Genomic DNA, 19,187 nt, shown 5'->3' with positions numbered 1-19,187 from the left:
TGCATCAGAATCACTAATCAAACCTAAAAAAACAAAAATACAGGTTCCTTGGCTCCACCCGAAACCTATTAAAGTGTTCAAGAGTAAGGCCCAAACATCTCTATATTTCTAAAACTTCATATGTAATTATCTGGTTAAGAAGCACATTTTTTTTGTCTGTTTACTAAGTTATTACTAAATTTTTCTGGGTATCTACAGTTTTTGGTTTTATATTAAGTTGCTTTAATCTGAGTTTTTCCCTCTCCTTTATATGAAAAGATGTAGAGTGTAATATAGAGCCCTTTTCCACCCTTACTCACCCCAAGGAACTATTTTAAGAGCCCTATTTCCATAAACTCAGCAAGTTTACTGTATAGGGAATAATTAGCCAGGCACTCCATTTTACTTATGCAGAGTGGCACAGACGTTGTGCAGTTAATTTTTTTCTTAAAAAATGGCCCACTTCCCCAGAAATGAGGGGCCAGATGCCTGGGGCTGAGCAGTCAGATTTGAACAACATGGGGCTAGGTGACACCTATTCATGGCTCTTGATACCAGTTTGAGAAAGAAACAAAAACTCTTTATGTTTCATTTGCAAAGTACAAAAAACAATGCGTTTAAGAAGACTGGAATAGCTCTGTTTATAATTAAGAACTTCTGTATTCTCATGTATGGTGAGTCTCTTATGGCTTAAAAGAAGTGCTAAGATGATTGTCTTATCTCCTGATAACTGTGTTACTACTATTTTAACAGCTGGTAAGAGTCTCACTGCATAGACAGTGGAGTTCTCTTTTCAGATATATGAAATGGAAGGATCTAGTGAATACTGTAGAAAATTAGAATATTATGTGTGTTTAAAATTTTGGGCATTTAAGAAGTCTCTTTAGATTAAAATAAGTATGGTTTTTAGATGCGTGAGTGGTCAAACAATAGCCAAAGGCCAAATCCAGCCTCCCATGTCTTTTTTTTTTTAAATAAATTTTTGCTGTAACTTAGCAATTCTCACTCGTTTAAAAATTGTTTCTGGCTGCTTTCTATATGGGCAGAGTTCCGAGAGGCCCACAAAGCCTAAAATATTTATTATCTGGACTTTTGTAAAAATGTTTGCTGACCCCTGCTTTTGAAAGCTAACTTTCAAAAGTCATTTAGGGACTTAATTTGTTCACTAAACTGTAATGTATTTGTCTTTCTCTATCTGACTTATTCACTAAACTGTAATATAGGAAATACAAATTGTATCTATAAGTAAATGCAGTCTATTGACATGAAACAGTGAATTCAAAGACACTTCTTAAACATTTTTTGGGATTCCTTTTAGGAAAGTACTTAAAATATCGGTATGGAAAGAGAGATGATATTAGTATAAAGTTTCAAGGTCAGTTCCTTTACTGCTTCTGTATGAGATAAACACGAGTTTAACTCGTGTTTACCCAAGAACAAAAATCATCAGAACCTCACTTCACTGAAAAGTATTTTTTTAAATGCCTATCAGAAGAAGTAACTTTCAAAAAGATTTCAGAGATTTCATTGTTCGCTTTGTAATTGAATGCCTTTACAAAGAAATTTTGGCATACCTTTTAAAATCTTAGAAAATGTATTTTTTCTTTTTTTTTTTTTTTTTTTTTATCATAAACTGTTCTAGGTCTATCCAGGGCCTCCCCAAAGTGGTGCTTACCTGGTTGCAGGGAGTGCGCAGATGAGCCATCTCCAGAGCTACAGTCTTCCCCCAGAGCAGCTGTCTTCTCTCAGCCAAGGAGCAGTTCCACCATCTGTAAACGCAGCCCTTCCCAGTCAGCAGACTCAGGCTTCTTACCCTAAGTAATTTGATTTTTGACTGTTGTTTCACTGTTGTTTGGAGTTAGTGCTGTTATAACTCTTAAATGCCTCCAAATCACCTGTAACCATAAGAGCTGCATAAGAAAAACCTAGGATAGATGCCATCACTAATACCAGATGGTCAGCCCTGTGTGTGGTGATGAGTGGGTTCTACATGAACCCCTGCCTTATTGCATTACTAGCCAGCAAGCTAGTCTTCTGTCTTACTGACTCATTGAACTGCTCTATTCAAGTCTTGGTTCTGTATTTTTAAAATTTCCTATGATTTTTCTTTTTATCAAGGTGAAATTGGCATGTAACATTATGTAAGTTTCACATGTACATTTTAATTCTTTATCTGTATGCACTATAAAGTCTAGTTACATCTATCACTATTCAGTTGACCTCCTTCAGCCATTCCACCCACCCCCACATCCTCTTCCCTTCTGGTAACTTCCAGTCTGTTCTCTGTAGGAGTTTGGTTTGGTGGTTGTTGGGGTTTTTTTTTTTTTAGATTCCACATATGAGTGAAATCATGTATTTGTCTTTCTCTGACTTATTTTACTTACCATGACAGTACTTTTAAGTTCCATGCATGCTGTCTCAAATGGTAAGATTTCATTTTTTTTATGCCTGAGTAGTATATATACACTACATATACTACTACTACTACTACTACTACACACACGCACACACGCACGCACACACACACACGCACACACGCACACACACACACGCACACACACACGCGTGCACACACACACACGCACGCACACACACACACACGCACACGCACGCACACACACACACACGCACACACACACACACGCACACACACACACACCGTCTTCTTTATCGATTAATACATCAGTGGACGTTTTGGTTATTTCCATTTCTTGGCTATTGTAAATAATCCTGCAGTGAACATAAGGGTGGATATATCTTTTCAAATCAATATTTTCATATTCTTCAGGTAAATACCCAGAAGAACAGCTGGATCATATAGTTGTTCTATTCTTAATTTTTTGAGGAATCTCCATACTGTTGGTTGCACCACTTTACATTCCCACCAACAGTATACAATGATTCCCTTTTTTGTACTGCCTCATCAACACTTGTTATTTCTTGTCTTTTTGATAATACCCATTCTAATTGGTGTAAGGTGATAATCTCATTGTGATTTTGATTTGCATTTCCATGATAATTACTGATGTTGAACATCTTTCCTGTGCCTCTTGGCCATCTTTAGGTCTTCTTTGGAAAAATGTTTATTCATATTATCTTCCCACTTTTAAATTGGATTGTTTGGTTTCTTGTTGTTGAGTTATATGAATTCTTTATATATTTTGGATATTAATCCCCTGTCAGATATATGAGTTGCAAAAACCTTCTCCCTTTCCATAGGTTGCCTTTTCATTTTGATGATGGTTTCTTCCGCTGTGCAGAAGAAGCTTATTTTGATGTAATCCCATTCATTCATTCATTTTTTTTTGTTTGTTTCTCTTGCCTTTGAAGTCAGATCCACAGAGATATTGATAAGACTGATGTCAAAAAGCTTATTACCACCTGTGTATTCTTCTAGGAAATTTATGGTATCAGGTTTTTATATTCAAGTCTTTAATCCATTTTGAATTAACTTTTGTGTATGGTGTAAGCTGGTAGTCCAGTTTCATTCTTTTGCATTTGGCTGTCCAATATTGCCAACACCATTTACTGAAGATGCTGTCCTTTCTACATTGTATATTCTTGGCCTCTTTGTTGTAAGTTTATTGTCCATATGTGTGCAGGTGTAATTCTGAGCTCTCAGTGACATCCCACTGATCTGTGTGTCTCTTTTTATACCAATACTATGCTGTTTTGATTACTGTAGCTTTGTAGTATAGTTTTAAATCAGGGAACATGATACCTCCAGCTTTGTTGTTCTTTCTCAAAGTTGCTTTGGCTATACAGGAATTTTTTTGGTTCCATACAAATTTTAGAACTGTTTGCTCTAGTTCTGTAAAAAATGCCCTTGGCATTTCATTAGAGATTATAATGAATCTATAGATTGCTTTGGGTAGTATGGAGACTTAACAACAGTAATTCTTCTAATCTGTGAGCACAGAATATCCTTCCATTTATTTGTGTCATCTTCAGTTTCTTTCATCAGTGTCTTATAGTTTTTAATGTACAAGTCTTTCACCTCCTTGGTTAAATTTATTCCTAGGTGTTTTATTTTTTTTTTGATGCAGCTGTAAGTGGGATTATTTTCTTAGTTTCTCTTTCCAATAAGTCATTATTAGTATATAAGAATGCCACAATTCTGTATTTTGATTTTGTGTGTTTATAAAATCTTTGTTAAGTGTCCTTTGACTACTGGATTCATGTACTCTAACAAATTTTTGGTGGTGTCTTTTGGCTTATCTGCATATAGTATCCTGTCATCTACAAATAGTGACAGTTTTACTTCTTCCTTTTCAATTTGGATGCATTCTCCTCTTCTCTTCTCTTCTCCCTCTTCTCTCTACTCTTCTCCCTTCCTCTTCCCACTTTCTTTTTATTTCTTGGCCTAATTGCTGTGGCTAGGACATCCAATAGTATTTGAATAAAAGTGGGCAGAGTGGGCATCATTGTCTTGTTCATGATCTTAAAAGAAAAGCTTTCTTTTACCATTGAGTATAATGTTAGCTGTGGCTGTGTCATTATGTGTTTTCTTATGTCCAGTAATGGTCCCTCTGTACCTATTTATTGAGAGTTTTCATCGGATGCTTTTTCTGCATCTGTTGAAATGGTGGGATTTTTAAATTTTTATTTATTTGTTTGCTTATTTGTGAAGGAGTGGAGGATGATGGGAGGGGCAGAGGGAGCAACAGAATCTTAAGCAAGCTCCATACCCAGCATGGAGCCTGACACGGGGTTGGATCCCAGGATCCTGAGATGATGACCTGAGCCGAAATCAGGAGTCACACCCTTAACTGACTGAACCACCCAGGCACCCCTGAAATGATCATGATTTTTATTAGTTTTGTTAGTGTGGTATATCATGTTGTTTGATTTGTGGATATTGAGGTATTCTTGCATCCCTGGAATAAATCCCACTTGACGTCATAGTGTATGATCCTTTTAATGTATTGTTGAATTTGGTTTGTTAATATTTTGTTGAATTTTGCATCAGTGTTCATCAGTGATAGGCTTGTAATTACCTGTGTGTGTGTGTGTGTGTGTGTGTGTGTGTGTGTGTGGGTGGGTGGGTGTGGTTTCCTTATCTGGTTTTGGTATCAGAGTAAGGCTGGCTTCAAAAACTGGTTTTAGAAGTATTCCCTCCTCTTCAGTTTTTTGGAAGAGTTTGAGAAGGATAGGTATTAAATCTTCTTTGAATGTTTGGTAGAATTCACCAGTGTGAGGGTGTTTGGTCCTGGACTTTTGTTTGTTGAGAGGTTTTTGATGGCTGTTTCAATCATACTACTAGTAATGTCTATTCATATTTCCTATTTCTCTGTGATTCAGTCGTAGAAGATTGTTTCTAGTAACTCTTCCATTTTTTTCTAGGTTTTCCAATTTGTTGGCATATGTTTATAGTCGTTGCTCTTCATCCTTTTCATTTCTGTGGTGTTAGTTAAAACTTTTTTCATTTCTGATTTTATTAGAGCCTTCTCTTTCTCTCTTGGTTTGTCTAGCTACGGTTTGAGTTTCTTTATCTTTTCAAAGAACCAGCTCTTAGTTTCATTGACTTTTTTTTTTAATGTGCCTATTTAATTTATTTCTGCTCTGATCTTTAGTATTTCCTTCCTTTTCTTGACTTTGTGCTTCATTTGCTCTTTTTCCAACTCCTTTATATGGAAGATTAGACTGTTTGAGATTTTCTTATATCTCGAGGTATGCCTGTATTGCTTTGATCTTCTGTCTTAAAACCGCATTTGCAGCATCCCATAGATATTTCTGTTCATTTGTCTCAAGGTATTTTTTGATTCTTTTTTGATTTCTTTATTTATTTAGTGATGTTTAGTAGCATATTGTTTAATCTCATCTATTTGTAGTTTTTCCAGTTTTCTTCTCAGAGAAGATGCTTGATATGATTTCAGTTTTCTTGAATTTATTGAGACTTGTTTTGTAGTCTAACATGTGATCTGTCCTAGACTATGTTCCATATGCATTTGTGAAGAATGTGTATTCTATTCCTTTTGGATGTGTGTTCTGTAATTTTCTATTAAGTACATCTGGTCTAATGTGTTGGTTAAGGCTGATGTTTTTTAATTGACTTTCTGTTGGGATGATCTACCCATTGATATAAGTAGGATGTTAAAGTCCCCTACTGTTACTGTATTACTGTCCATTCCTCTCTTTAGGTCTGTTAATATTTACTTTATATATATTATTGCTCCTATGTTGGATGCATATATATTTATAAATGTTGTGTTTTCTTTTGGATTGACCTTTATATCATTATGTAATGCCCTTTGTCTATTATTATAGTCTTTTTTTTAAAAAAAGGTTTTATTTATTTATTTGAGAGAGTACAAGCGTGGGGGATGCAGAGGGAGAGGGAGAAGCAGACTCCCTCCTGAGCAGAGAGCCTGACATGGGGCTCAATCCCAGGACCCTGAGATCATGACCTGAGATGAAGACTGATGCTTAATGGACTGAGCCACCCAGGCTCAGTTTAGTTATAGTCTTCTAATGCATATTTTGTCTAATGTGAGTATAGCTCCTTCAGCTTTCTTTTTGTTTCCATTTGCATGGAATATCTTTCTCTAGCCCTTCCCTTTCAGTCTGTTTCTGTCCTTACTTTGAAATAAGTCTTTTGTAGGCTGCATATAGATGGGTCATTTTTTTTTATCTATTCCATCTTTTTTGATTAGAGAGTTTAGTCCATTTACATTTAAAGTAATTATTGATAGGTATATATTACCTGCCATTTTGTTAGTTGTTTTCTGGCTATTTTCATAGTTCCTCTCTGTTCCTTTTCTTTCTCTCCTCTCTTGTGGCTTGATGGCTTTCTTTAGTGTATGTTTAGATTTTTCTTCTCATTTTCTTTTGTATATTTACTTTATGTTTTTGCTTTGTGGTTACCATAAGGTTCACGTATAACTTGCTGTGCATATAACTTTGTTTTGACTTGATAGCAACTTAAATTTGAACACATTTCAAAACTTTACATTTTTCCCTCTAGTCCCGTTTTTTATATTTTTGGTGTGTCATTTTGCATTTTTTATTTTATATGTCCCTTAACTAATTATTGCAGTTTTAGTTAATTTTACTATTTTTGTATTTTAATCTTCATACTTGCTTTATAAGTGATTGATATGCCTTTACTATATATTTACCTTTTCCAATGAGATTTTTACTTTTGTATGTTTTCTTGTTATTAATTAGTGCCATTTCTTTTTAGGTTAAAGTCATCCCTTTAACATGTCTTGTAAAGCCAGGTTTAGTGGTGATGAATTCCTCTAGCTTTTGCTTATCTGAAAAACTTTGATTCTCCTTCAATTCTGAATGATAATCTTGCTTGGTAGAGAATTCTTGGTTGGAGTTTTTTTTTCCATTAGCACTAGGAATACTGTCTTCTTTCTGTAGTTTCTGCTGAAAAATCTGATAGCCTCATGGGGTTTTTCTTGTATGAATAAGTTGTTTTTCTTTTTGTGCTTTAGGATTTTCTCTTTATCTTTAACTTTCACCATTTTAATTATAACATATCCTGGTGTGTATCTTTTGGGTTCATCTTCTTGGGAACTCTCCAAGCTTCCTGGACCTGCATGTTCATTTCATTCTCCAAATTAGTGAAGTTTTCAACTGTTGTTTCTTCAGATAAGTTTTTTGGTGTTTTGTGTCTTCTCCTTCTGGGATCCTATAATAGGAATGCTATTCTGCCTGATATTTTACTCAAGGTGTTCATTTGTTTTTATTCTTTTTTTCTGTTCCTTCTGGATGAGTTCTCATTGCTTTATATTACAACTTTGGATTCATCCAGGCTGCTGTTGTACCTGCCCAGTATATTTTTCAGTTCAGTTACTGTATTTTTCAATTCTGTAACTTTTGTTGGGTACTTTCTTATATTTTCTGTCTGTTTGTTGAAGATATCACTTTGTTCATCCATTCTTCTCCTGAGTGTGATGAGCTTCCTTATGACCATTACTTTGAACTCTATCAGTTTGCTTATTGCTGTTTCATTAATGTCTTTTTCTCATATTTTTTCTTGTTCTTTCATTGGAACATAATTCCTCTGTTTCTTCATTTTGCCTGACTCCTGTGTTTTTTTCTTTGTATTAGGTAAATTAACTACTTCTCTCTGTCTTGAAGGAGTGGCCTTGTGTAGGAAATTTCATGTAGAGCACACAAGCACAATCCCTTCTGAGCAGAGCTCGGTGCTTACCGGGTGTCCCCTGTGTGGACTGTGTGTGCGTGTCTGCTGTGTCAGGGCCCAGTCTGTGGTGTGGGTCTGGTAGGCACTTCAAGATTATGAAGTGGTTCTTGTTTACATATGGTGTAGGCCCTTCTCAAATTTGTGTTGTAGTGCTGGATTTTGAGTGAGTCTGCATGGCTAGCTCTTTAAGAACGAGTTTCTTTGTTCCCTACAGTCTGTGGTTTTCCTGGATATAATTGCCATTGGTTTTCAAAGCCCAACATTTTGGGGGCTCCCTTCATGTGGGATCTAAAGGTTAGATCTCTCCTCAGGGAAAATGTATGTATATTTGAGATCTCTTCCAATTGTGGATCACAGTACCTGGGATGGGGTTTTTTGTCCAGATGGTGTCTCTGCCTCTCCTGTCTTTCTCAGTGGTTTTTGTCCTTTGTTGCAGAGCTTCTGTTTGTCCAGTTTTCTGGTCTTTTTAAGATTAAGTTACTTCATATGTAGTTGTGTATTTGTTACACTCATGGATTGGAGTGACTTTAGGGTCTTCTGTACTGCCATCTTGAACCCAACCCATAATTTGGTTTTGTTTTTATTTGAGTATATGATGATATTCGAAGGACTTTAATGAAACTTAAATTTGGTAACTATAATTTATCCTCCACAAATTTCGTATAAAATCTAAATGTTTTTATCATTATTCTAGAATTTACAGTTCTGGGATGTCTCCTAAGACAGATATTTCCTTCTTTTTGCCCTGTGTCAGAATTTAGTATATTACAGCAAGATAAACCGTTTGAAAGGAGAGATACAAGAAATCATATGCTTCTATAGTTCACGCGTCCGCTAGCTGAATATGAAATAACAGACCAATGTTTTGGCTATTTACTTATAATGCCTCCAGTCATAGTTAAGTGATTATATATGATAAAATTTACAATTACGTGTTTCTTCTGCTTCAGTCGGAATTTAAACTGAAGTCTTTTGAAGTGAATAAAATATAGGCATTAAGAATTCAGTGTGTCATTCTAAAAGTCATGATATTCTGACTCATAACAGAAGTTTCTTGGTGGCATAGGCACAGTTTGTAGAAGCCTTTCCATCAGTGTTGAAGTTGCCCGGGAATACCACTATACTACCATCACTGTTGTATTATCCATCCTCAAAAGGGTCACACTGGGGATGCTTGGGGATTTTTACACATCATTTTGTGATCACATTTAGTATTCCTAAGTGGCCTTAAGAGGAAGGGTAATGGGGAGGTCTATTATAGACATCAAAAGACAGGGCATTTCCTACTGGGTTATATAGCATAGGAGAAAAAAAATGTTAGGTATAGCTCTTTCTCTTCTAGGACTTTTTTTTTTAAGTTGAAATTTGATGAAAATGAATACCCTTACATGGAAAATAAGCAAATTGGTAAGGAATAACATGCTTTTTAGAAAACTAGGTACAGAGTAGGTGGGTATTGTTGAGAATGTGCATGAGTTAATGTAGATACTTTACTATTAGCCAGAAATGCTGTCTCTCTTCCAGCTAGTCTGTTGTTACTGTGTCACATACTGCTCTAACACCCTTGTTAATAGACTTCCGAACCATTTTTTGGTCAGGGTCTTGAGAAATTGTCCTTGGAGATAATCCATTGGTGGGTGCTTAAACTGTGTAATGCTATAGCACTGTAGCATCGTGTTGCTTTTTTGCTGTGGGTTGCTCTGTCTGCTTCAGCAGTGAGCATGTGAAATCCCTGATGCAGGTCCTACTCTGTATTCTGGGGCCTGATTCCACTGATACACCGTAGCTATCAGTGTCTGCTCTCAAGAAACACAGGCACATTTCAATAGGTGCCTTTTAGAGGTGCCTGGTAGAACATTTCCTGGAAATATTTAGCCCTCTGTACCTGGCAAATTCCTCTTTATTCTGTAGTTCTTATTCTTGGCTCACCTTCATCTTTCCCAGAGTGCCTCTTTTACCTTCCCGCCTCTCCAACAGTGTTCCTCTTCTGTTGCTGTCACAGGACCCCAGCACAGTGTGTACTGTCTTGTTGCTTTTTTAATTGTTTATATTCCCACTGAACTATTGTATATTGAGAGCTGGAGCTAAGTCTCTTTCACCTTTGTATGCACACTATGTAGCATAGAGTTTTACACCTGCTGGGAACTCAGTAAATATTTGATAAATAAATGTTTAAGTGTTGGTGGGAATTTCAAGTGCTATATTAGGCCAGTGAGATATATTTTTTAATTCCTTGCAAAGGCTTCACAAAGGCTTTGAGGAAGTTTTTAAAAAGATATATACACACACGTATGTATAACATATATTTATAAATATATAAAAAATGTGTTTTGTGTGTTTAAATGAGGAAATTGATGACAAAGTAAATGTAGGATAATGAAATTGGACAAAGTAAATGTAGGAAAACGAAATTGGGAGGAGCAAGAATTGGGGTTGGAAGTATACTTGATAGAGGTGTACTGCAGATTCGACTTGAGCTTTGTAATTACAAATTATAGTCAATGAGGAATTATTTTTTTCTTTTATTTTTGGTAGGCAGGTTTTTAAGTGTCCCTTAGTTCATACCTAGAAGGCAATTTCTTATTCTTTTATATATAATTTCGGTTCTAGGGTCATCACTTGTCCAGACTTCTGTTACCCTAGGACAATCTTACTGATAATTTGGTAACATGATACTGATGCAGTTTCCTAAACCTTCCTGTAGCAATGATGGCAGTGATAGTACTAAGGTGACCAGAGCTATGTACTTTTCTCTTATTTCAGTTTACTTCTATTAAACAGATGTTTACTGAACATTTCGTCTCTGCCAGAGTATGATTTAGAATTTTTTCAGCTTTTTTACGATATGATCGACATAAAACATTGTATAAGTTTAAGGTGTACAACTTGTTGATTTGATACATCTATATGTTATAAAATGATTACCACTCCATAGTATTAGCTACCACCTCCATCCCCTCATTTAGTTACCATTTCTTTTTTTGTGGTGAGAACATTTAAGATTTACTCTTAGCAGCATTCATGTGTATGATACAATGTTATTAGTTAGAACCACCATGCAATATTATTAGGTCCCCAGACTTGTTCATCTTATAACTGAAAGTGTGTACCCTTTGTTCAGTATTTCCCCATTTTTAGCAACCCCCAAGCCCTACTAACTACCCCTCTCCTCTGAGTTTGACTTTTTTGGATTCCACATATAAGTGAGATCATATGACATTTGTCTTTCTGTATCTTACTTATTTTACTTAGCACAATGTCCTTATGTCTCATCCAAGTTGTCACAAATGACAGGATTTCCTTCTTTCTGTGGTTGATATTTCCATTGTGTGTGTGTGTGTGTGTACCCCACATCTTTATCCATTCATCCAATGACAAACACTTAGGTTGTGTCCATATCTTGGCTATTGTGAGTAATGCTGCAGTGAAAATGAGGGTGCAGATAATCTGCTAGGTCCTGATTTCAGTTCCTTTGAATATATATCCAGAATTAGGACTGCTGGATCATATGGGAGTTCAATTTTTAATTTTGGGGGGGGACCTTCATACTCTTTTCCATAGCACTACACCGGTTTACATTCCCAGTAACACTGCCCAAGGATTCTCTTTTCCCATAGCCACTTTAACAGGTGTGAGGTGATATCTCATTATGCTCTTCATTTCCATTTCCCTGATGATTAATAATATTGAGCATTTTTCATGTACCTATTGATCATTTTATGTCTTCTTTGAAAACCTGTATATTCAATTCCCCTGTCCATTTTTTAATTGGGTTGTTAGTTTTTTTGCTGTTGAGTTATATGAGTTCTTTATATATTTTGGATATTAATCTTTTATTAGATATATGATTTAAAAACATTTTCTCCCATTCTGTAGATTGACTTTTCATTTTGTTGACTGTGTCTTTTGCTATGCATTTTAGTTTGATGTACTCCCACTTGTTGATTTTTATTTTTGTTGCTTATGCTTTTGTTATCATAGCCAGGAAATTGCTGCCAAGACCAATGTCAAAGAGCTCTTCATGTTTTCTTCTAGGAGTTTCAGGTCTTAAATATAAGTCTTTAATCCATTTCAGGTTTGTTTTTGTGAATGATATAAGACAGACGTCCAATTTCATTTTTCTGCTTGTGGTTATCCAGTTCTCCCAACACTATTTATGGAAGAGGCTATCTTTTTTTTTTTTTTTTCATTGAATATTCTTGGTTCTCTGGTCAAATGTTAGTTGACCGTTTATAGAGTTTCTTAGCCTCAAGGTGCTTACTGGTTAGTAGATACAGACACAAAAAAATACATAATTATAACAAATTACAAATAGAGGTACTTGCAAGGTGCTTTAGGAGCCTTGTGATTCAGGGAAGATTTACAAGAAAATATGCTCAAGCTTTGTTATTCTTAGCCTGGAGGAAAAAAGAAAGATTTTCTATCATAAGCAAAGACTTGGTAGTATGAAATGGCTTGGTACCCATGGAATGAGTAAACTGAGGAGTTGTGACAGTACATGGCACATTTTGGGGTGTCACTAAAGGATTAAAGTCTTCAGTGGGATGGGGGGGAGATACACTTGGAGTTACTGGCAAGGATAATGAATGGTCCTAGATATGTTAAGGAGATTGGGTCTTACCTGTGAAAGCTTGTTAAAGGGCTTTAAATGGCAGTAGTATAGATGAATTTTTAGGTCCTAGGTAAGAAGTGGGAGATTGTATATATTAGGCAAGAAATGATTGTCCAACTGCAGGACAAAATGATAAGAGATGGGGAAAGAGTTATTCAGGAGATTAATGAATGATTACATGTGGGTGAAGGTGGGGAGCTAGGGCAGAGCAGCCACAGGAAAGAGAAGTATTGGGTGAATTGCTGGGTTTTGCCCTCAGGTAGATGGCAGAACTATAAATGAGATAGGAAATACAGTACAAAATCGGATGACTGCAGTAATAGCTAACACTTACGGGGTGTTTCAGTAAGCACCAGACACTGTGCTGTATGCTTTACGTGTATTATAACTCTTTTATTCTAATGACCTGTGAAGTAGGTACACTGTCACCCATTTGATAGAGGGGAGCCTGAGACACGGAGGGGGGGACTGAAGTCCTACTGAGGTAAGATACAAAACCAGGCATTTTGACCCCACAGAGCTAAACACTTGGTCTCAACGCTGTATCTATTACACTAGTATTGTGACTCTTACTGCTGTAAGTCGTGGCATCAAGTCCAACTTCTTGTTACACTTTACATCTCACAACACAACACATAGAATGATGATGGGTAATGCTTTTAAACCCTTACTTAAGTGGTTACATTAGTAGGTGGAATGTAGCAGTAAATGACGATTATAATAATGAATTTTTGTTTTTTTGCACAGTAGAAGAGGATTGAACTTACAAATGATTTATAAACAGTGTAGCAATTGGAGAAAAGTTTAGAAATAGGCAATATTTTGAAAATTTGGGGCAATTGCCCATTGTATAGATTGTTTTACAATTTTTAATGAAAAGTATGGGGGGAATCTCAGTATTAAAGCTCTTAATATTTTTCTTTGTTTAGTTAACCTAGTGTCTTACACAGAGTAGAAACTCAAATAGCAGGTTGGGAACAGGAAGAGAGGAAGCAGAGAGCAACGACTCTGAAGGAATGTTTTTGGTGGAATAGGAGCCATGCACAGTGGAAGGTGCTTGGATGGGAGCACTGACCTTGATCAGTTTCAGCAGGAGGGAATGCAGACTCTTATCAGTGGGTGTGGTACAGATAGTAAATGTGGTGGGAGTAGATAGAAGGCCCCTTTTATTTTATTATTATTATTTTTTTAGTTGGGAATGGGAGCAGAGGGAGAGAGATAGAGTCTTAAGCAGGCTCCCTGCCCAGTTGCAGAGACTGACTCTGGGCTCCCTCTCACAACCCTGAGATCATGACCTGAACCGAAATCAAAATGATTAACCGACTAAGCCACCCAGGCACCCCAGGAAGCCTCTTAAAATGCTGCTTTATTTTCAGGGAAATAAGAGAAACAAAGTTATTAAGCTTTCATCTCCCTTCGTCGCTAGAACTGCTCTTGTCAAGGACTAGTGATTTCCGTACTGTTAGATCCAATGGTCACTTCCTTTTCAAAATACTGTCTTCACTTGACCATGACCATTCTCTCTTAGTTTTCCTTCCACCTTATTGCCACTCCTCAGTCTTCTTTGCCTAGTGCCTCTTTATCTTCCTTTTTCCTAGGTCTAGGGTTTAAATAAAAACTACTTATTTCTCTGTTCGTAGTCACTCTGTAGGGGATCTCATTCAGGCCCATGACTCTGAACACTGTTGGACCTCTCATTTGGACTCCAGGCCTGTCCATTGTCTTTTGTGAATCTCCTAGGTCTCTCGCTTTATGTGTCTACAACTGTACTTTGATTCTCCCTCCCCAAATCTACTGTAGTCTTCCTTTTCAGTGAATGGCCACTCTGCCAGGTACTCAGTTCTAAAACTTCAGGCAATCTGGACTACTTCCCATTAGCAAATTTTGATGGCACTGCCTTCATAATGCGACCCTTTTCTCTCCTCTTTACCATGTCCACCATGGTTCTAGCTACCTGTCATCTCTCATCTGGACAATTGTAGTAGCTTCCTTTCAGGTATCCTTGTAATCTATCATTGGCCTAAAGTCAGTCTGTTAAAACCTGAATCAAATGCCCTCAGTCTTCTGTCCAAAACCAACCGGTCAGTTATCGTCATCTCACTCAAATATAAGCCAGAATCCTTGTTACGATCTACAAAGCACCACATGTTCTAAGGCTCTCCTCTCGCTTAATTCTGCCCCTTTATGTTATGCTGTGCTCCCCTGTGCTCATTCTTGTCTCCGTCATGGCTGCTTTTCTGCTCCTTGAACATGCCTGGCATTTTCTCTCCTCGAAAGCTTCTGTATTGGCTGTCCTCTTTGCTTGATGTACTTCCCCCCTCTCCACCCTAGATAATCAGTATGACTCCCTCTCTCTTGTTTTTCAGCTGTCTTTTGAATGTTGTCTTACCTGAGAGGTCTTGCCCTACCACTGTTCATAAACTGGGATCTCTTGTCCCAGGTGCTGTTGGTCCTCCTACTGTGCTTTATTTTTCTTCCTACCAGTTATTACCACTTGACCCATTATAGATTTAATATCTTTATTCTCCTACTAGAATTTAAGCTCCCTGACGATAAGGACTCTTTTTCCTTCTTTCTTTATAACATCCCAGTGCCTAAATTAGCAAATGTTTGGCTCTTATCTGTATTTAATAAATATTTATGGGATGGATTGAATGAGTGAATGTTTAATGAATAGCTTTCCTGTTTATCTCTAAATGGCTATGTAAGTCAGTATTGATCTAATTGAGTGTTTTTTCCCCCCTCCACAGCACAATGGTCAGTTCTGTTCAAGGAAATACATACCCCAACCAGGCTTCAGTATATAGTCCTCCTCCTGCTGCTGCTGCTGCTGCTGATGTCACTGTGTACCAGAATGCAGGAACTAGTATGTCCCAGGTGCCGAACTATAATTTGACATCATCAACGCTGCCTCAACCAGGAGGCAGTCAACAGCCACCTCAGCCACAGCAACCATATTCTCAGAAGGCTCTGCTATAGGACTTGGGATTCCTGTTTGTGGCAAATATCCGCTAAATGCCGCTGACAATGTTATGAGGTTCTTTAATATCATAAGGTTTGTTTATCCTCAGCTTATAGGAATCTATCTTGGTCTACAGGTTCAAATATTCAAGAAGGTAGAACTCTCTTCAATTTGCACTGACTTTTTAGAGGTTCTCCCTTCCCCTCCCCTAGAGGATTGAAACTACTTACAACATTTAATTCCTTTCATAATATGAAAGAATTGATACCAGATTATTTGTCTCATGAAATTACCTGGTCTGCAAAAGTCAAACTTACAAAAAACTGTTGTGGCAAATGTTATGTACATATATTGCTGTGTAACTTCATTGGTGGCCATTTTGAATCACAGTGGTGATCATGTGAATATATTTAACACTGTTAAATTAATTTACATTGCTATTTTATTTTAATCATGAACAACTACCATGTTTCATAATGTTTTGTGTAAATTTAAGATAATTACACTGTCCCTTTAAACTGCAAGAGAACAAAGCTGTAGCATATTTACGTGAAGGCGTTATGTTGTCCATGTTTCAGTTTCACATTAAACTGAACCTTCCTTGGACTCATTGTGAGCTAAACTTAGGTATTTGATGTCTTTCTGTAGCCTCTGCGTACTACTAGCTGTCATCATACCAGCGTACAGGAGCTAAATTTTTGGTTCACGTACAGCAAATCATGGTGTTCCCTTTTAAACTTTGACATTTCGGCATGATATTTCAGAATATTGTGGGACCATGAGACAAAATTAAGTAGGATCACATTCTTTATATCTTATTTTTAAGGGAATAATGTTGATTTACTTTTTCCTAGTTGAAGATAGTAATTAGATTTCTAAGCTGTATACTGTGTTTATTGGTGGCAGTGACACCAAAGATAGAGGCAATGGATAGAAATTTTTAAACTGGAAAGAAAACATGAATTACACTACATTTTCAAAGTCTCTTGTAATTATTGAGGATATAAACAAAATTTGATTCATCTGTCTTTTCCCACTATTAGTCTTTTAAATGTCTTTAACAATTGTATCCTTTAATTGTTCATTAAAATGGATATAAGTAGATGTTTCAAAGTATTCTATATTCTGGTTTTGCTTAAGAGTTTGTATATTCTTATCTTTCAAACTGGACTTTTGGGGCTCCTCTCAAAGTTCTAATGGAATTATTTTGGCTTCCTATTCAGGAGTATTTTTGGATGAAGGCTTTCCTTTTGATCTACATGAAATATGTTTTCCACTGACATTTTAATCTTCTTAAATGTTTATCATTTCCCTAGTTGTGCTATACTGATATTTAACACTATTTAAACAAATGAAAAATTGAGTTCAGCATTATATTAAATGAATTGACTTAACATGTTTCACACCATAAATGAACATTTAATTTGTATTTTCTAAGACTACTGTAATCAGGTAACTTGTTCCTTTTCTTTTTTGACAAATGGTTCCATCTGTGGCAAGTAATCTTAATGGTGACTAATGTTAGAGGTTCAAATTTACAAGCATCATCTTCAACTTCAGTATGTCACCCTAGTGTTGTGTTATCCTGAGTTTAGAGTATGTTTCCCTCAAAACAGTAATTTTAAAACTTGAATTCACACTTTACACTAAAAACATTTTTAATATATTGTTTCTTGATAAACATTGTCAAACAGATTATAATCTTTTTCACTCCAATTTGAATATTCTAGTTTAACTGATAGACTTTTTGCCAAGTCATGTTGTATTTTTCTCTTTGTCTTTTGATAAATTTCTGTTTACCAATGGCAAATGTATCATTTTCCCAGTTTATCTTGATATCCTTCATGCTATAACATCAATTATACAGTCTCTAGTATGCTTCTTGACCTATAAAAGTCAATGAATGGTGAGATTAAAAAAAGCTGCCCTTATTACAATGCATATACATTTTTCTTACCTATTACTAGCCTTATAAAGGTTTAAATGATGAGCACTTAAAATTGATACTATATTAGTTTGTGCTTTGCATTTATTTGGTATAAAAATACCAGATAGAAAAATTCCAATGGAAAGGAACCCCTGGATTTTCCATCATTCCGATGACATATCAAGGATAGAAATAAGAAAGGACCAGTTAGGAGCACAAATGATTCTGTTCTGTAACCAGTGTGTGTGTCATACTTTTCAAAAAGTCTTTTTAAAATATAGCCACCCCCTCCCTTTTTTAAGGTGTAGAATTACTTATAATTCTTAATTTATAATTTATTTAGAATTAATTTATAATTCTTAAATATAAATTTATATTATTTATAATTCTTTATTATTTAAGGTATAGAATTACTTATAATTATTTATTTAGAATTATTTATAATTCTTAAATATAAATCTTATATTATTTATAAAATGAATTAACTATAATGTAGATTTCTGTGAAGCAAATTTTACTTCTCAGTTTATTTCCTTTATAGAATTTGAGTATGTATACATAAACATGAATTTTTCCATGAGTGTATAAATACTCCGCCAGTTACAGTCTAGCGTAAGTAACTGACAGACCCTGGCCAGTTGGATGTTATAATCTTATCCGTGCCATAAACCTTCTAGGACTAATGTGTAGTATGTACTTACTGTGATTTTACAGTCTTTCCAACTCTAGGATCATCCTTCTCTGTACCTCTCTCTCCTGCTCAGTGAGGTACCATTTTAGGGGTCTAGAGATTCCAGTCTTTATGGTACAAACTTCTGGAACTTTGTTTCTATACCTTTTAATTTTTGTATTTAAAATGCTTAATAGACCACTAACATTTTTTTGGTATAATTTTCATGTATATATGACATGTATAATTCAGCTCTGAAATATCTTTAGTCCAAAGCTTCACGTTTATATAAGACATATTAGTGTCCTATATGATAAACTATGCAGCTTTATAAAAACTTATTTTCTAAAATGAGGTCCATTTGTATTACTGATCAAATGCTCATCCGTTTAATACTTTAAGATCACTGTTTTCTTTTCCTCATCTATTTCCTTGGTTTATTATTTTATTAGCAATTGTACTAATAATTATAGCTTTCTGTTATATCACTTTTTAAATATTTAATAACAAAAATGTAGTTTAAAGTTTTTATTCTTGTGTCATTTTCTTTTCCTTTTTTTTTTAAATCAGCTAACTGCCTTCACCCTTCAAAATATATAGAAGAAATTTAGCTAAATATTTTCTGAAGGCCTTATGTTCAGTTATCTTTTATTTTAGAATCATGGTTTGATTAGGTATTCTTGTCAAGTATCTAGATTATTTTCTATACTATTTATGATGATGTGCTCCCTCCAGTTTTTAATCAAAGCTAAGTTTTATGTATTCTTTTTTAGTATGACCTTTCTTTGAAATGATAAAACTTAAGTAATTTTTTCTGAAGTTTTCCTAGATTCAACACTTCTTTCCTTATGTTCTAGAGCATTTTAAATTTTAGTATTTAAA

General features: G+C 35.5%; 1 protein-coding gene across 2 annotated transcripts in view; it reads left to right on the top strand.

Moving 5' to 3' along the window:
- The window catches only part of STAM (signal transducing adaptor molecule), a 92,977-nt gene extending 76,165 nt beyond the window's left edge, over window positions 1-16,812 (top strand). For both annotated transcript variants that reach the window (XM_027595266.2, XM_027595265.2), the window contains 2 exons: window positions 1,622-1,797; window positions 15,497-16,812. In XM_027595266.2, the coding sequence (XP_027451067.1) occupies window positions 1,622-1,797; window positions 15,497-15,725 (405 nt within the window). In that variant the 3' untranslated portion in view covers window positions 15,726-16,812. The remainder of the gene's footprint in view (window positions 1-1,621; window positions 1,798-15,496) is intronic.
- Window positions 16,813-19,187: the final 2,375 nt, after the last annotated feature.

Source organism: Zalophus californianus, chromosome 9 (assembly GCF_009762305.2).
Source record: "Zalophus californianus isolate mZalCal1 chromosome 9, mZalCal1.pri.v2, whole genome shotgun sequence".
Lineage (NCBI taxonomy): Eukaryota > Metazoa > Chordata > Mammalia > Carnivora > Otariidae > Zalophus > Zalophus californianus.
Note: the sequence above shows the minus strand (reverse complement) of the source record. Positions and strands in the feature narration are given on the sequence as shown.